General features: G+C 44.9%; 1 protein-coding gene across 1 annotated transcript in view; it reads left to right on the top strand.

Moving 5' to 3' along the window:
* Positions 1-17,628, top strand: part of LOC104168102 (protein sidekick-1-like) — a gene marked incomplete at its 5' end in the record, with an annotated part of 43,301 nt that extends 25,673 nt beyond the window's left edge. The window contains 5 exons of the mRNA XM_009708560.1: positions 5,229-5,393; positions 7,990-8,127; positions 10,099-10,219; positions 10,418-10,547; positions 17,356-17,628. Coding sequence (XP_009706862.1) covers positions 5,229-5,393; positions 7,990-8,127; positions 10,099-10,219; positions 10,418-10,547; positions 17,356-17,628 — 827 coding nt within the window. The remainder of the gene's footprint in view (positions 1-5,228; positions 5,394-7,989; positions 8,128-10,098; positions 10,220-10,417; positions 10,548-17,355) is intronic.
* Positions 17,629-18,691: the final 1,063 nt, after the last annotated feature.

Here is an 18,691-nt window from a genome sequence, read left to right on the forward strand (position 1 = left end):
CAGTTTAGCTCCTTGTGCATTACAAGAAATGCAGTTAAGCAGCCTCTGTCACTGCCATCCTAAGCACTCCCTAGACATCAACTAGGTTGGCTAAGGAATGGGTATTAGATCGTGTCCTCAGTTTTTACGTACAGAGGAAAAGGCAGAAATGACACAATGATGTTAAGGTTCCCAGTGCTGCCAGTAGGAGCAAAGAAGTTGGTTTCACCCCTCTTTTCCCAACCCCATGCCACATCCAAAGCTCCTCTCTCTATACTGCGCTTTAACGGTGGGCGTGTGGCCTGTAAAGCACCAAGCAGTCTCACACAGACTTGCCTTCCCGATTACCCCCTGTCTACAAAGGAGCTGTTTCTGCATCACACCCAAGGGATCCACGCTGCCAGGAGTGCACGTGGGTACATAACTGCCAGCACGAGACCTTCGGGCATGTACTGGCCTGCTGCCCTCCTCTTTGGCTGCAGGGCAGCCGTGTAGGTGTTCGGTCGATCTGCTTCACACCTTGTGTCACATTAGGAAAAGCCTTCGAGCCGGGACAAGCCGATAGAGATTTCCTCTTCTGCTTCCTCTCCCCATCACGCATTTTGGATTTCGTTTGCTTTTCCCAAGCAGGGGGTGACTTAACTCCAGTGGGAGAGAATTGCATCTTAACATGTTTCCAGTAATAGTATTTCTAGGAGCCTGGCTGGCATGAACAGGCCAGTAGACCTCGGATCGGACACAAATCATGAGTTTAGGACACAGACAAGTCAGGAAAGTGTTTTCTTTTGCTCTCCGAGATGATCAGTTCCGTGCAGGCAGCAGACGTTTTGGGGAAGAACCCATCTACTTGGAGTGGGGATTGTCCTTCCCGTAAATGCTGGTTTTCTCTTGCCATACCCCGAGGGCAGATCTCACTTTAGTTTCCATTCTGGTGTCTTGAGTAATGTTTTTATGTTTTCTTCCTTTTCTATTTATTTTTAAACAAATAAGGGAGTGCAGTGTCAAACGTGGACACAAACCAGCAAAAGTCAGTAAATTCAAAGTGAAGGGTGCAGCTGCATTGCCGGCATCTGCCATGGGGCCTTTGGTTCACTTCTCCTTACGAACGACATGTCGAGGCTGACAGTTTGTCAGCCTTCACTTCCCATTTTTGTCCTTTCACTAGTTTGCATGATAATCCAGCCCTTTGCCTCTGACACATACATCCACATTTTAATTTTGTCCTCTGTGGGAGGAACACTACCTGCGTTCAGCCGGTCCTTAACTCTCAGCTGCTTCTCCCCTCATAAACCTCCTAATGTGTAATTAGGAGACAGTTTTACGGCACGGCTTTCCTCTTACTCCAAGAGGGAAAGGCTGGTGTTTAAGACCTGAATAACTGACAGCTTTCCATCTCCCCAGCCGCAGCGTTGGCAGTTGCTTGTTAGTGGCCTGAGTTAGCAGAGCCGGAGCCTTCATTACCGACTGACAGTTTTATTCAGCGTGGAGACCCTGATTAATTGCCTATGAAGCCAGGCTGGCCGGTGGGTGCTGTGCACGGCTGCAGCCTGCGGTGCTTGCTCCTCACCAATGCAGGATGGCTGGTGCCTGGCTGGGAGGGTGGCCGGGGCAGGCTGGACATCGTGTTAGGTTGGAGGTGGTTTCACCTTCCCCTGTCATTTACATCTTCTCCCTGTGCGCATGGCTCACTCCCAAATTGGATGGAGGAGTCAAGGCTGGGAGATAAAGATCAAATCTCACAACAGCAGGAAATAAGGATGAGGGCAGGGTCTGGTGAAGCATTGATAGAAAGAAGAAACAAAGAAAAATTTATTTTTTTGAGGAGCCCTCCCTTTTCTATCACACATTTAGGCCTTTTTAAAGAGGCCGAGTGCCCAGTGAAAGGCAACGTGAAATGAAGAAAGGGACAGATGTTATTAAAGGAAAAACATTTGCGAGCAGTGCAAGTGCATCCCCGCTGCCAGCTGTGCTGCCTCTCTCAGGTCATTGGGGCTGGCTGAGCCTTGTCCCTCTTTGCGGGAGTCTGGTGTTGCAAACTTTGCTTTTCTCAATGGTTTCTACGAGCTAATATCCAGTTGACATCCCAACCATGGCATGTGTGTATCTTTCCTCCGTAAACTGAACGGAAGATACTCTGTACAGCGTACTAATGATTTTCTACTGAACTTAAAGGCCAATCTTTGCTATCACAAGTGACCTTCTAATGAATTCTCTTTCAGTTGAACTTCTAACATTTAGAGCAAACCTCGTTTTGAGGGATGGGGAAGAGATGCAGTGAATGAATTCACAAGTGTGTGTTCAATATTTAACCTCAAAGTTCACCACTGAAATAAAATGCTTTTTTAGTTTGGATATATCTGAGTGCAATCTCTGTCTACAAAGAGGGGCCTGAATATTCCAGATGGAGATAAGATAAATTAGTTGAGGCTCTGGAATTAAAAAACTTGTTGACCAGGTCTTGGGAAGCCACAGATTATCCTGTGCATTGCACTGGGGTCAGCAGTGGGGGTAGACGTAAGGATGTCCCCCTTTCCAGGCTGCCGTCGTGCAGGCTTTTGACCACGGTAGCTGCATCAACACCTCTCTGGGATCCCAGGGATCACACGCTGGGTCTCATCTTGGCCAGGTCCTCTTTCCTACCCCAGAAATAAAGAGTTCAGGCAAAGATTCTGTCAATAAATGAAAGGGGGGTGGGCTAGAGAAGATATGGCCACCAGCTGGAGCATCTCTGAGTCCCTGTGAGAGAGGAATCCCTCTGACGAAACATCCACCAGCGTTTGCTGCCCCACACCATCGCCACTGCAGCCAAGGGGACAGGGCGCTGGAAATGCAACGTTGACTTCTCGTGGGTAGTTTTCTCAACCTACTGCAAGCTTTACAGAGTGGTTAAATTTACACTTCTTGCTCTGTTGGATATTCTGCACTGCGCACCCTGATAGGTTTGAGAAAATGAGTGAGAAAGTGTGTGTGTGAACAGTTGTGTTTGTTGCAAAGAGAGTTGAACATTCATTTTTATTGTTGCCTTTTCTTCCCCCATTTAAGTGGCTTTCAGCGTGAACAAATTGCTTTTCAGACAATTCACAATGGGCTCAAATTCTCTTATTGCTGTTTACAAATGTGTTTATGAAAGCTCAGGCAATTCTAGCAATTACGGCAATATTTTATAGTCTGAGATGCGTCTTCCTAGTATTGGTGGTTGCAACAATCTAACTTTGAAAATGCATCCCTCACTCCACCCTCTTCAGAGAAACTAAATCCCAAGCTCCTTTTTTATTACATTGTAAGTTTACGCGGTAGAAATAATCTAGCCTTCTATTGCCCTGTAAAAGGGGAGTCAATATTTTATCCCTTGTTTTATAGCTATTGTAATATCCAAGTAATATGTAACAATGGTACATTATGATAACTTCATTATACTCTGATCATGCTGGTGAATAATGTATCGGTCTGCATTTTAAGCATGACAGAAAAATTACCTCTTTTTATTGTTCTTTGGTATTTCTCAAATGTAGCTGGAACAATAACATTTCAGCCTGCTTTTTGCATCCACCGAGACTGCCAGTCCTCATGATCTGAAAAGATGTAGTTTGGGGGCTGTTAGTCATTGTGTGTGTCGCTAGACGTGCAGCACGGTGCAAATTACTGAGCCAATATTTACTGATGCCAAAGTTAAAACATTCACATGGAAATGCACCTGCAGTGTTAATCAATCCATCTTTGCTGCTATTCCCTGTTGCACAGAAGTAGGCTAAGGGCCAAATTTTCTCTCTTACACCAGCACAATTCTGGAATCGCTGTGGTGACTCCAATTAGTTTACACTCAGGTAAACGCAAAGCAAATGAGAACAGATTCCTGCCTTACATTGCAGCAGCGGAACAAGTCGCTGAGGGTAGCGCTGCTGGCTCCCGCTTTATTGTTACCTTGATAACACTTCAAGCTACAGAAGTCATGCTGATGCTCGAATCTCGCAGTGCACAGGACTTTCTTTCAAAGCAGGCAGCTCCTGCGCTGGAGTCATATCTATGCAGAGGTTATCATCGTATTCCCATTGCTGTGGGGCATGCAGAGAAAAATAGACAGTGCTCGCACAGCTTTGATAACTAAAAGTAAAAGCCCAATGGGATACTTGTGAGGTCAGGGCTACAAGAGCTACGCTGGCTTAGGCTAGCTGGGAGTTTGGCCCCGTGCGTAGACAGTAACTCCATTTTGTCAGCTAAAGTGCTGGGCACCGATTGTTACTGAAAAGCAGTCCGTTTAGATTAATGTTTGATTCCTGCACTCAAAATTATTGACTGACGTTTTTGATTATAGCTGGGTTTGTTCTTACTGGTAACAGCATCCATCTTGTTGAAAGTTCTTTCCATTGTAGTCGAGTGAATATAAGATTACAGGTATGGATCAGGGACCGGAATGGTGCCTGGTCAGGATGTGCATCAGGATCGATGTCAGCATGGCTGTTGAGAACCAAGATTACCCTACTGAAATGCTCTCATCAGCATGGCATGGTGTTTCTAACAACTTCGAGAGGTTTATAATCCAAACAAAAACTCATTCCTGTGTAAAAATGCATGGCACAGAAGTGCAGTGCTGGCTGTCTCGCTCTGCGGGCTGTGCCACACTGCGGGCCAGCACATGCGAAGGACATATCACGATTGATACTGGGAAGCAAGCAGCACTCCAGTCACACCAGTCCACCAGGCACCAGTTCATGCAAGGCCACAGTACTTCCCACCAAGACCCAAATCTTACATTAGTTTGCAAAGCCTAGCCTACGCACTTCGATCCTGAAGTCAGTTTTGCAATGTAAAAAGCAGGCAAAACCTGTGCGATTAGGACTCGTTAATGTAGCGGGTTGCTTTGGGCTTACTTGAGTCCTGTTTTCACCAAACCAGGACAGTTTGCTCTGTCAAATAACAGGCATGCTGATGTGGTGACTTTACCTGATCAGGGGGACCCAGATGGCTGGCAACTGCTCTAGCCAGCTCAGGTCCCTGTGGGTGCCGCTGCGGATTTTAGAGGGGACTTCTTCCATCTGGGCTATTATGAGACCCCTATCACAAATAAATGCCTTTACAGATGGGGTCTTGCAGGGCATTCTGACATTTGTGTGTATCACTGAGCAGCCTTCGGGTAAGCATGTCCACTGCCTGCGGTTGAAGCACACAATTAATGACAATTTTTGTCAATGAGCAGAAGGAAGTGCCAAGTCACACAGTTCATGCCATTTCTCTCCTTGCTGCTTTCCTAGATGAAGGACTGTGGGATATGTTTGTGAAGGACATCCCTCGCAGTGCTACCTCCTACACGGTTGGCCTGGACAAACTCAAACAGGGTGTGACCTATGAATTTCGGGTGGTGGCTGTCAATGAGTTTGGCTACGGAGAACCAAGTGTTCCCTCTGTGGCAGTATCAGGTAAGCACGGATTTTTTAAAATATCTTTTCCAATGGGATCTCTTGGAGTTGGGGGAGGGGAAAGAAGGGAAAAAAACCAAACCCAGATTCTCTAGTTGCAAAAAATAATCAAGGGCAGCTAGTTTTCACTTGTTTTAGGATAAAACCAGAGTAGTATAGCAGTGAATCAAGGCTTGTTATTACAGTATGCTTTACTCTCAAGAGGAAATATGTGTGTGTGCCATTTTTAAGTTTGACAAAGAACCTTCTCGGGAATTTCATGAGTGTTTATATGTAAGATCTCTTGCCCTAAGACTAATTTACACAGTCTACAATTTTTTTTTTCTCCTTTCCTAGTCTGCTGTTTTGTTTACTGTGCTTCCTTCTTTCTTCCCCAGGGTTCTCTGATAAACATTTGCTATGTTATTTTGTATTTAGTTCTCAAAAATATAAAAGTAGTTTCACAAAATTATTCCCGATATCCTCTGCGCTGGCAGTCCCACTACGATGTGATGCCTCCCGTCCCCCTTCATCAGAACAGCTCGTTGGTGATGCTCTCGGGCTCTTCCCACCCTCCCTGCTCTCTTGTGGTTATTGCCAGTAAACAGGGCTATGGTCTAAAAATGCTTCCAAAATCCCTTTGAGCAGCCCAGCACTCTCATTTTCTGAAGGAATATTAATACCTCGGAAAGCAAATGCTACGTGTGGGCAGCTTGAGTTCAATGGCCTGTTATGAAGCGGGAGAGCTTGCCCTTGTGGAAGCTTTGCTCAGGTCTCCTCTTACCCTTGCAGAGACAGCTGTACTCCAGGTTGCTTTTGAGCAATACGTTTCATCCTTGCTGTGTCAGCAAAGGCCGACCGGAGAAATAAAAGAAGCCGATAAAGTGGCTTTGTAATTCAAAATTCTGGAGAGTCCTGAGAACCTGGCAATGCTCCAGTATCTGGAGTGGCTTTTATCTCTTTGGTCTTCCAGTGAAAAGCATAAACACCATTCAACAGTTACCCAGCAGGCAAGAGCCATAAATGCTGCTATCGCCATCACGGCTGCGTTTGTCCTTACACAATTAACCACTTACCCTGTGAGAGCTGTCTGTGGATTTCCGTGTGAGTGCTACCCTTGCTTCTCTCCTTCAGGACAAGGACATGGACAACCCACTTCAAACACCAAGAGTCAGTGTTTTTCCTATCTGTGGTTTCACAGAGGCTATAACACAATGTAAAGGGTCAGTAGTCATGTCAGTCTTTCCTTTCCTGGAAGACATTATTCCTCTGAAGCTGGGCATGCATCTCCTTGTGATGCTTTTTATAAATAAACCGCTTGTTTGTAAGTTCTCCACTTGAACGGAACTATTTAATTCACCTGCTTTTGCTGCTTCAGTGTTCATCTCAAATTGCTGCATGAAAGTAAGAGGTTTCCGTTGAGATTCACAGTCGTAAAAGTATAAAGCATTTTAGGCCGGCCACTTCAGCTAGCACAGGGAGGTATAAATTCCACTGAGTCTGCTCAGCCCAGCATAGCTTGTGCAGTTTGCCTTTAGGACTTTATTGGCCTGGTCTGGCCTCCTAGCAAAGAAAAATCGTGGCTGCTTTTCACTGTTGCAGAGTACCCAGTGATCTGGAACAAATTTGAGCTCATATCATCAGGCTTACAACAGACTTGTCTTTAGATCCAGGGCTCAGGACAGTCGGGGAAAGAGAGTGCCTGGGTTCAGGGACAGCGAGGGGTGGAAGTTGGTCTGGCATCACCCGTTCCTACCAGATGTTCTTCTACCTTATGGACTACAGGGAAATTATATACAACTGCTGGCTTGTGCTCCAGTGGCAGCATTTTTTTCACAAAGCTGAGGAATGCTGACAAAGAGACTGTATCCGCAAGAAAATAACAATACTTATTGCTTTAACCCAAGTCTGGCAAGATAACTCTAGAAAGCAGAAGTTAGTATCATTTTGCGTCTCCAATTGAGGTCAAATGGGGTGAAATGACTTGAGATTGCACAAAATCCAGGCAACTGGATTGATACCCATGTGCTGCACATCAGGCTTGGCTAAGCTGATGGGGAAATGATATAGAGTAGCAGTGAATGTTGGAAGTTGGAGTTAATGGAGATACTGAAAGACCCTGAACCAAGTGTACTTTGTTCCCTGGTACTAGCTGTATTTTTCAAAGAGCCACTGAGCAGCATTTTGGCGAGGGAAGCCTCTTAAAAAGTGGAATAATTGTGGGTCATGACAGATATATTAGTGGTTCCTTTGACCCAGAGAGTACTAAGCATACCGCAGGACTCAAGAAATGTAGATGTGCGGAGCTGTGGGAAGAAACCTCCATCCGTTCACTCGGTGATAACTTGTTCTTGGCTAAGGGATTCTGGAGCGCTGCTGTGGGTGCGTGAAAGATGCTTGCAAAGATGTTGGAGCCGTGATATGGTCCTGTTCTCTTTGCCATCTTGGAAGTGTCAGCAAGCCCCTTGAAAGTCTGACTGCAGAGTAGACTATGTTACCTCCTTTGAACACCTCTCTCTCCTGTACACTGTTATAGATGCATCGTTCACTGTGGGGAAGAAGAGAAAATTTTGGAGGACCATAAAGAGGAATTGTTATTTGTTTTTTGCTCTTTCAGCACAAACAGAAGCCCCTTTCTATGAGGAGTGGTGGTTTCTACTGGTGATGGCTCTCTCAAGTCTGATCCTCATCCTCCTGGTGGTGTTTGCATTGGTCCTGCATGGCCAGAGCAAGAAGTACAAGAACTGCAGCACAGGTAAGACATCAGAGCCGTGCTGCACACACACTCTCGAGAGCTGTAGGAATTAGAAATGTCTTCCTTTTGAAACCCTGGTTTCATCAGTGTGGACTCTCTTTATAGGTATTTTGTTTGGCAGAAGACTCAGATCTTTTTGCCGTCTGATATGGGTTTTTGCCCATAGCCACACTGGGCAAAGAGTGCCTGATCTTATCAGGTTTTGGATGCTAATCAGCCATGGGCTTGGGAAGGACAGCATGTGGAAGTCCATGGGGGACTGTAGCAAAAGCCAAGGAGTCTGGGTCAAACGCTTGGCAGAAAACCACAAAAAAGAATGAGCTGAGACTTCATTTAGCTTTGTCATCATTGCCTGATAGATGGGGAGAAGGAGAAAGATTCTGCTTTTCCATGGCTGTACCCAATGCAGATATTCTAGGTCTATATGTGTGAGGACTATATCACAACTCCTTTATACTAAATAGAGTGCCCTGCATCTCACATTCATTCCCTAAGGCAAGCTGCAGTTGCCGGGCTGGGGGCCAAGCAGCTGAGAGGTGTCTTGGTTACCTAGACCTGTTGGACTTTAACATATAATGAGTTTCAAGCTTTGAATTTTCCTTTAGTTACAGTTTTTACCAGTCTCCTTTCTGAAAGGAAACAGGAGCTACCTGCTCTGTAACTAGGAATGTTAAAATAGCCCCCTTTCAAAATGCCTGGTTCTTGAGCTCTGAATATTTTTTTTACCTTTTCTTCTCCTTCCAGGATAAAGTCCTAGAAGAGTTGTTCATATGTGTATTTCTCTGACGGTATCCTCCACCTCCAGCAAGAAATTGCTGTGATGCCAGGCGGTGCCAAAAAAGGCACATTAATGAGTAGGACCAGGTGGATGGGTCTTTGCACTGCCCATTCTTAGGGATTAATGTGAGGAAGGAGTCTTCCAGGCAATATTTAATAATTCAGTCCCAAAGTGAAGATCTTTTCTTTCTTTATAATTCACTTCTAACAAATGTTAGAAAATTAGGTTTCAGTCCCAGGAGATATAGGACGTATGAATATTGTGGCATTTTACCAAGTTAATACTATTACATATTTGTATGCTTAGCTCATAGGAAATCTCTCATCTTCTTATTTTGCTCTGTGTTTGGGGGACAGACATGAAAAGACAGGTTTGACCTGTACTGTCAAATATCAGTGTTCACACTGAGTCTTAATGTAGCACTGAAATTGAAGCCAAGGATAAAGTAACTGTCTGCTGCAAAGTGGCAATATGCAACTGGTCCTTCTCCCCGGGACATGAGCTGAGCTCACACCTTTGGGATTACAAAGAATGAGCATGGGAGAGAATAAGCTCTTGCTATATTTGATCACAAGAAATAATATATTTTGCTATGTTTTCCCCCTTCTACCAGTCCCCTGTCCTTTTCCCTGCCTTTCATTGTCCAGTGATTTCTCACATCTATATCTTATCCTCATTACAGCTCGGACATCTTTTTCGCATTTGCTATCCACTTACTCTTTCTCTTGCTTTCTTTCCTACCTTTTTTTTCCCCTCCTTTTCCTCTTTTTCTGCCTTTCCTAGTTTTACTTTCTCTTGCTTTGCTTCAGTCAGCATGAATGGGATTCACAGCACCTGATCTAGGGCATCTTCAGTGGCCACCTGAATTAGCCACCTGATTTCTATTTATAGTCAAAAGACAAGAATAAGCACTTTTGGAGCACAGTTCATCCGTGCAATTTTAGACACTTAACCTCCGAATGAAATGCATCCATCCATGACTCCTTCTTTCTCCTCTTTTGGCTCCTTCTGCCCGTTCACACTCCCGATAAGCTCTTCTTCTCCACTCTAATCATTCTCATTTGCCAGTAGGAAAGGTAAAGAGATTTTCAAATAATTGTTGATGTTATAAAACACAAAGAAGGAAAAGTTAGCTCCTACAGTTGTATTTGGGGGAAAAGTGCCTTTGTTTCAGCTGAACCTTTCAATGCCAGGCAAAACCATCTCCAATGTGGAAGAATCAGTCACTCTGGATAATGGAGGTTTCACTGCTCTGGAGCTCAACAGCAGACACCTGAACATCAAGAGCACGTTCTCAAAGAAAAATGGAACCAGGTAAGAAGCTGGGAACAACACACTCTTGGAAATGGCTTTTTATCTAGCTTCAAGCAACTGTTAAATAGGCAAAGGGGAGGGACTGTTGTCCGGAGGATCTAGGGACTTTAATGCCAAGTCACTGCCCCAGGCTGTGATTCTGACTTCTAAGCCTCATTTAATTAAGCATCCCATACACTCACCCTTTACGTTTCCTAGGTCTCCTCCTCGCCCAAGCCCAGGGGGGCTGCACTACTCTGATGAGGATATCTGCAACAAGTACAACGGAGCTGTGCTGACCGAGGGCTTGGGCCTGAACGAGAAGCCCTTAGAAGTGTCAGAGTCAGAGGTAAGGGTTTCCCTTTGCCGTGCCAAATGTTGCCTGATCACTGCAGACATTCATTTCCCCACTGAATCCTGGCAAGTCTTTCAAGTCCCAATCCCATACCTGCATTATACTGTGTTGTCACTGTTTGTCTGTCTTGGGGGCTTTAAAACGTCCAATTCACCAGGCCATTCGCATCACATCTTAAAATTAAAATGTCAAAGGAAAGAATGACAAGCAAGACGCAGCCAGGGCAGATTCCAGACCTGGTCTTGGCAGATATTCACAGTTTTCCAGTGTTATATAGAAAGACAAGTGCAATCAGTCAGCCAGTGTCTGCTGATCTCTCTGGAAGGGGCTGCACATCCCCTTCTGCCTGTGGGCTGCAAACTGGGAGCACTTTTGGGAAAATGTATATATGCTGCAAATATATATGGTTATTACCAGCTGGCTGCAGCTACTGTCTGGATGAGGTTGCAAGTGGGACACTCCTTGCACTGACTGAAGTATGGGATGCAGTGTGAAGACCTTGCACTGATTGTGCACTGACCGAAGTATGGGATGTGGTTTGAAGTTTTCACAGTGCCTTTTTTAGACAGCTACAGCAAACACCAAGATTCGGAAGAGTGGTCTTGAGTGGGGATAACTGCTGCCTCTGTTACAGAGGGAGTAAGTGGGGAATGAGTCACCTGCCAGGGAGGGAGCACATGGCCATGGCTGTGAGAGCCCAGCATTCAGGTTCCCAGCCTAACTCAAGAGGAGCCTTCTGCTCAGGTTGGCTTTAGACTCGGTTCTCCAAGGAAGGTGGGTGTATACTGGCATTATCCATCTGGCAGTGCTCCATCTTGTATCTTATATCCCCTTGAAGAAGAAAGTAAGTGCTTGCGCTCTGTAAAAAATCCAGCAGTGGCCAGGGGTGAACAGACAGACTTCGAGGGATATCCAGAAAGGTAAATGTGTCTCTAAAATCATCTGTTGTCAGCTGAGATCCTGACGAATCTGAACTGACAGTGCAAGAAGCGAGCAGTGGGCCAAACCACTCCAACCCTGACCCTTCTAGCAAGAATAAATCAAGAGCAGCAAGTAGTGAAAGAAGATGACAGTTTTCATCTGTAGCTTTTCTGCACCTGCAGCTACAGCTGCTTTTCCTGGCTACCTAGCTCTCACCTCCTGCTAATTACCACGGACAGCCTGCTGCTTTGTGCTGCCCTGTGGCCGACCCGTCGTGCAGGCAGCTTTCCTTGGTGCAGCTCAAGCTGCTGTCTATGCAATGCACAAGCATCACCCTCCAGATTAAACCCATAGTGCTTTGGTCATGTCACTGTAACAACCCAGCATTAAACCTGTCATTAAAACAGTTTGCTGAGCATGATCATGAATTTAGCGCTGGCACCTTTTGACATTAATTTCAATGCCCCATGTGGTATTTCCTGGTAAAGCGCAAAAGTCTGCTTGCAGGGTGTCATTACTGACTTCTATATGCACTGTTTGTACAGCATAGAAGAAAGTGATTTTGGTTTTTTTCTCAGGCTATTATTAATATTATTTATTTACTCTGTATTGCAGTCGAGCCTGAAGGTCTCAATTGAGATTCTAGTGTTTTTGTGAATCCGTGTGTGCATATGAGTATGCGAACAAAATATGCCTCGTGTTTTTCCTTGGGGCTTAGATATGCAGCCCTTCTGTATAATGTCTTTGATGCTTGGGGTTTTTTTTTTTGTGGTGGGGAGTGCTTTTAGGCATGAAATGTTAATACGTTCCCAGTAGAGGTACCAATGTGCTTGCTACCTTTTGATCAGCCTGAAAATGCTGTTTACGTGGGCTGGTACAGACAGGAGGTGAGGGTGGGTTGGGGCAGACGTGGGTATAGATGTTTGACCACTCTCTTTTCAAGTATTCCTGTACCTATTAGCTCTTCCTGTTTGTCTTTTCTGTTCTTTTTGTTTCTATTCTCAATGGAGATCTTAAAAGACAAGCTCTGTTTTCCGAGAATTTCAGAATTTCCATCTCTCTTAGCAGGCAGAATTGTTTCCCACTATATGAAGAGTTAAAGATATCTTTTTATATAAGAGCTCTGCACATGTTTGGCCCTCTGCAGCAAAGGGGGTCCTGATGCTGTTTTCCTCTAATATATCTTTGCGTGGATCTCAAATTCTACTTAATACGATGCGCGTAAGGGCAGGCAGGGCTGAAAACTGCGCTTTTGCTTTCAACCCGCATGTCATCTTGCTGCTGCTTAGTCTTACCCCTGTTGCCTGAGGTGTCAAGATTTTATGTGGAAAAGAAGGAAGCTCACCGGCTTCAAGTCTCGTAGGGTTTACTGAACATGAAGAAGTCTGCGGAGAAACTCTCGGGCTGACTGACTGCGCTTAACAACACAGCTGCCTGGGAGCCTTCCTCCAAGCTCCCTCCTGATGAGGAGAGCAAGAGAGAAACAAAGAAAATCAAGCAGACTAAGCAGGACTCTTAATATTCATAAATCAAGTGGTTAACTTACTCCATGTCATGAAAGCCAAGCACCAGTACTGTTAATGAGGTTAAAGTAGTTTAATTGGCAGGTATGGAGGAAAAGAGTGCTAAGAGTGTAATTTCTAAATGATTAATAATAATAGGCTTTTAGGTAATGAGTCAAGCGGACGAGGCTCTGGGCAGATAATCCAAAGAAATTTGGTGTTCACCATGTACAGAAATCTGATGATATATCTGCGATGTCGCTCAGCCATGGAAGAGCAGTTTTACAGGAGGGGAGGGGAGGGTGGTGTGTGTTTGCTTGTTCTCACATGTTCTTGTGGTCTCCCCAGAACTGTTTTCAGGAGATAATATTCTCACAGGTTGTGCACATTAACAGTCAGTGCTAAATGTTGGTGATGCTCTGGTCTTCCCAACTGCTCTCTGCATTCTAACTGACTTTTGCTTTCTAAGCTCTGTAGGAAGATATTATAAATTTCTACCTAACACTTAATAGGGAATAGGTTTAACTTGTTTCCCATAAAGTTCTCCGGTGATTTTGACAAATTGGGCACCATGTGGAAACCAGCTGCAGGTGACACATTAAATAAGCAAAGATTCCCATGTCTGGAGAAATCATTTTGCATGCGAGTTACCTTGTCTCTTTTACAGCATATTCATTTCACGTCAACCAAAAGAAACTGTTGCCATCTACATTTTTAGAAATAATCTCATGAGATTGTTTCTTATGCCATCACTTTAAAAAAAAAAATGGTAATTGGAACTATTTTTACATTTCCCATTGACAAAGCTAGCCAACTCTGGTTGCTGACTTGCCTCTGAACAGGACTTGTGCGTTTCACACTATCAATAAAATACTTAAATAGCCTTTCATTTTCTGTATTTGTTGTTTCATAGGCATCCATGCACCTTTGCTTGACAGTCCGTAATGTCCCTGCACACCCAATCGCACTCCAGCCTATGGAGGTTTCCAAGGTAACAAAGCCACAGTCGCACAGAAGGGAGAAAAACCGAAAACAAAGCAAAAAGCCCTGCAGCATTTCTATTTACTCAATAGCGTAAAAACCACTAAAAAGTAATCCTCTGGTATAAGCTGTCTGTATTGTCATGCAAAACAGGTTTATCTTGCTACTCCTCGATTTTCATCAGAGCAGAGAAGGATGTAGGATGGCAATTTAGAGAATTCCTTGCTGGTAAGGGTGGTTATTAGTACCTTGTTTGGAGCAGACCTTAGAAGATACTTTCGAAACACGGACGGAATAGTCAGTTCCTGCCTGTTCTGAAGGAAACACAAAGAAAAACGCATTGTATCAACACTAACAAGCAGGTTATCCTTTCCAGCATCAGTGCTAATGATGGTGAAAGACTGCAGTTAGTGCAGCTCTGTACGTTTCATGAAAGTCGCTTCTGAAGGGCACCGGCCTTATCTACACCAAATTGGTGTTCTATCTCAGTTGGTATAACGGACTAATTAGTGGACAAATTATCAGCAGGTGGTATTGTTTTCAGTTCCCTCTTTTGGTTCATGGCAAGTCCAAGTAACACTGTATTTCAAATGGCAGCAGCCCATCTAAAAACGTTCCCAGTATTTCTCCTCTTTATTAGGTTGACTTCTGGCAATCTTGAAAGAACTTGGCTCAGGTACAGAAATCATATTAGTTTTGTGGGTGAGTGTTTTTCTGCTAGCAATGGACAGAAATCAAGTGGCTGCATCAGTATTATTACACCTATCCAGTCATGCGTCAGTCTTCTGGATACAGCTTTTTTTCAACATTTCTTAAAGCTTCCAGCCTTTTAGTTGTCTTTATGTTTCTGTATGTCTGTGAGGGTATCAGAAAGACCAGTAAGGAGCCTTTAGAAGTTTGTGGGGGTTTTTCTCCTTATGTTTATGACACTTCAACTCAGCTGTGATCCATCTTTTCAGCATGAGCTTGTTTCTTTGGGGGGTGGCTCAGCGTGTCCAAGTCAGTAAGAGTGATGGTGGATTGGGGAAGGAGTCAGAAGACATGGCAAGAGCAGTGGTAGCGTTGTGCCTTTGATGGAGGGAGCACACCCGTAATAGCTGGAGGAGTTCACACCTTCAGGTGCTTCTGCTGAGGGATCCATAACCACCTGCCTCTGCTCAGGGTGTAGACACTTTTCTTTTGGACGCCCACATCATCCCTCAGGCACTTTTTACCCTAACATTAGTGGATGGAGCTGCAGCAGAATGTTTGGAGATGTAGGCTGGTGCAAAGTGCAATACCTTGGTTCTTGATAAGAACAGAGGAAGCCTGGGTTTGAGGATCTTTTGGTTTGCAGGTGAAGTTGGTTGCTTCTGCAGCCGAGGACCAGCCTGCCTGAGCTATTGCTGCCTGCTGCCATGCCCTTCCATGCTGCCACATCTGCAGTCATCAGAGGTACTCTTGTTGGAGCCCCTTACAAAAATAGACTGGGCAAGGTGTTCCCTGCAGCAGTGCCAAGATGCTGGAGCTGTTCTCTGCACCCACTGGCTGTGAAGTGATCCGAATCTGGGGGATATTCCAGGCATGCCACAAAAACCACCCGTTGAGGAAGGTCTTTGGAGAGTCGGGTGTTGGCTTCCCGAGGTTGGCAGCTGGTGCAAAAGAGCGTTTTTCTAGGAGATGGACTTGCTGAGTTCCTTCTGGAATAATTATTAAATGCTGATAGGGTTTTGTTTTAATACTAATTATGTGTCAAGACACCTGAAGCTTTGCATTCTTAAAATAATCAAACAGTACATAACTCTGAAAGAGCCAAAGCACGGGTAATAGTGGAAGGGAAATTTTGCAAAGCTGTAAAGAGCTGCTTTCCTCAGACTTTTGGAAAACTCTGGGAAAAATTTCTCAGCTCTGTCCATCACCCTCTATGCTGGAAAATGGGCATGAAATAGTATCGAAGCAGCTATCTAAGCAAAGAAGTGGGATGATGAATGCAGTGCCCTTTTCAAACGATGGTTCACAAGGCATTTGAGGATTGTTCTTCAGAGACCGTTTAAAAGGAGTTTTAGAGGAGGAGACACTGGTTGTGTGGCAGGCAGGATCAAGAATGATGTGCGTGTGCTGTGTGGTGTCATAGATCAGAACAATACCAACCTTTTGAAACTAATTGCAGCAACTAACAGTTACGAGCCGTCTTTCACTTGTACGTCTTAGGCAGCTACTACTTTGATATTTAATTGCCTTTAGAATCGACCATGCAGATTATGGGGGGGGGGGCGAAGGAATAGAAGCTTTGGCATGCTCAAACCAGAGATTTTGAGAGAAGACACGAGATATAGAAATGACTAGGTAAATGTTTGTATGCTGTATGAGACGTGGCTGTTATTGGTGGGAACATTAGTGGGAACAGAAGGAAAATGTGTGCTTGGATACCATGGCCGAGGCTTTGCTGTGGTCTCTGTACTCAGAGGAGATGTACGAGCCCTCTGTGATTCCCCCCGCTGTACCACAGCAGCAGTACTTCAGAGGAGGGGCAGATGCACAAAGCTTATCTGGTTACATCTCGGTAGAGCTCCCGCTCGATATTGATATGAGCTTTGAAGCTATCCAGCCACCGTGCATAAATGTTTAAGGGATAAGATCTGCTCTGAACACAGGGCTGTGCCTGAGCCATACCAAGAAAGCAAACCCTCCTGCCTGGCAGTTCGTCTTTTCCAGATTTTGCATTCTCTTTCTCCTGTTGTCGCTGGTCGTGTGCCTTGTTGTACCACCGATAATCAGCTGGAACACACAGACAGAGTTGTTTACCTGAAAAGAAAACTGTGATTTTGCTTAATTCCTTTTCAGTGATATAACTAATTTTCAATACTTAACAGGGCTTGCAAACCAAGTCCAGAGGACTATGCTGGTGGCCTGGGCTGACCACCCCAAACAACGGCACGTCTGGCTAACTTCAGTGGGTTCGCAGGGATGGCTTTCTTTCTGTCCTTGCATCGGAAGAAGAGATATTCTCAATTGCAATTGTAACCGCGATCTTGTTGATTGTGTGGTTGAAAGCTGTTGGTTTCTTTATGACATCTCTACACCTCCCTGCATCTTCTGTCAAAATAGGAAATCCTAGCTCCCGCTGCATCGTTCTGCAGTGAATTAGAACGCATTTCTCTGCATGTCGTATCACCAGCGTTTGTCGGGGGACTCTCCCTCTAGCAGCAAAGCCTGGCTAAACCACAGCACAGTGCTTTTCTACAGTCCAGCGTGTATTACACTTCGGATTACAAACCATCCTACCCTAAAATTATAGCTTTTGTCAACTGCTGATATTAAACTTGTCTCTTAATTTCTTTTAGAGTGGAACAGCCTGAATCATAGATGCTACTGGCTGATTTTTTTTTTGATTTTTTTTTTTCCCCCTGATTCTCCAGGCCACCGACTCAGATTACGAAGACGAGTTGCCAAAGCACTCCTTTGTGAACCATTACATGAGCGACCCCACGTACTACAACTCATGGAAGCGGCAGCAGAAAGGCGTGAAGCACCCAACATCCTACAGATACGAAGAGTGTGCCGCCAGCGAGACAGAACCCTATTTCCAGACTGTCATCACGACACAGAGCTCAGGAGGGGTGTACACCCCAACGGGACAGCCTGCGCCCGGCTCCCGGACTCCAGTGACAGGGTTCTCCTCCTTCGTCTGAGAACGGGGCTGGAGGATAGAGCTGAATCGCCGGCGGCACCCAGGGGGACCCGTCGCAGTGACTGTGTGTGTGTGACCAGTGCGGTGAACTGTGGGTAACTTCTCTATCAGGGTAGAAACGGATGGAAACATGGATGAGGCTGGGTTTTTTGTTGTTTTGGGCTGGGTTGTTTGGTTTGGTTTTTTTCTGAAGACAATCAACTCTAAAAATATGGAGCTGAACTAGCTGAACCTTTGTTTAAAAAAAAAAAAGAAAAAAAAACGAATTCTGAAAAGTGATGATTTTAACCACTTGTGAATAGTAGGGGTTTTTTAACTGCTTTTTGTAACACTGCTTCAGGAAGCAGCTCCCATGCCCTTCTCTTCCCTCTTTCTTTCTCTCCCCTCCTTCTGTCCCCCCATTCCCAAACAAGGAGGTGAATTCCCTAGATGCAATGAGCGACTTTGTGATGTGATTTGAAGAGAAAACATAAAACCTCCCAGGCTCCTTTTTCTTCCTTTTTCTACTGTTGGTTGGTGGTTGTTTGGTTGGGGTTTTTTTGCCCCTTTTAAATTTTTCCCTGTCGTCAAGGTCAAGTAGGAAAACATAGAAAAATGACAAATTTTTACGTGAAAAGCAGACACCTCCTCTCTCCTCATTGCTGCTCCCCGCATTAGGAGCACTGGCTGATCAACTTAGGCTCAGATGTGTCACTGTGTCTGCTCTAGGCTCACTACTGGTGTATTTATACTGAATTACTGACCTGCTTTTCTTTCTTGTTCAAATGGGACCTGCTGCATTCTTTAAATATTCCCACCCCAGGGCCTTTAGAAGAGGAGATGGCTCAAAAGAGCACTGTAGGCAGCGGTGGGGGAAGCAAGTGGGAAGAATTCAGATGCAAGGTCAGTTTATTTTTGGTGTGGCTCTAATCCTCCTTCGTGGACTGCATGTGCCATTGGAATCGGTCGTTTTTGAAAAATCAAAGGACACAACCCAGCAAGACAGAGGAATCTTTCAATTAAGATTGCAGTGACAAGCTAGAGAGTCTACTAATTGATGAGGCTTTTGATCATCAAAGTTATCC

The sequence above is a fragment of the Cariama cristata genome, unplaced genomic scaffold, assembly GCF_000690535.1.
Source record: "Cariama cristata isolate BGI_N322 unplaced genomic scaffold, ASM69053v1 scaffold31319, whole genome shotgun sequence".
Taxonomy (NCBI): domain Eukaryota; kingdom Metazoa; phylum Chordata; class Aves; order Cariamiformes; family Cariamidae; genus Cariama; species Cariama cristata.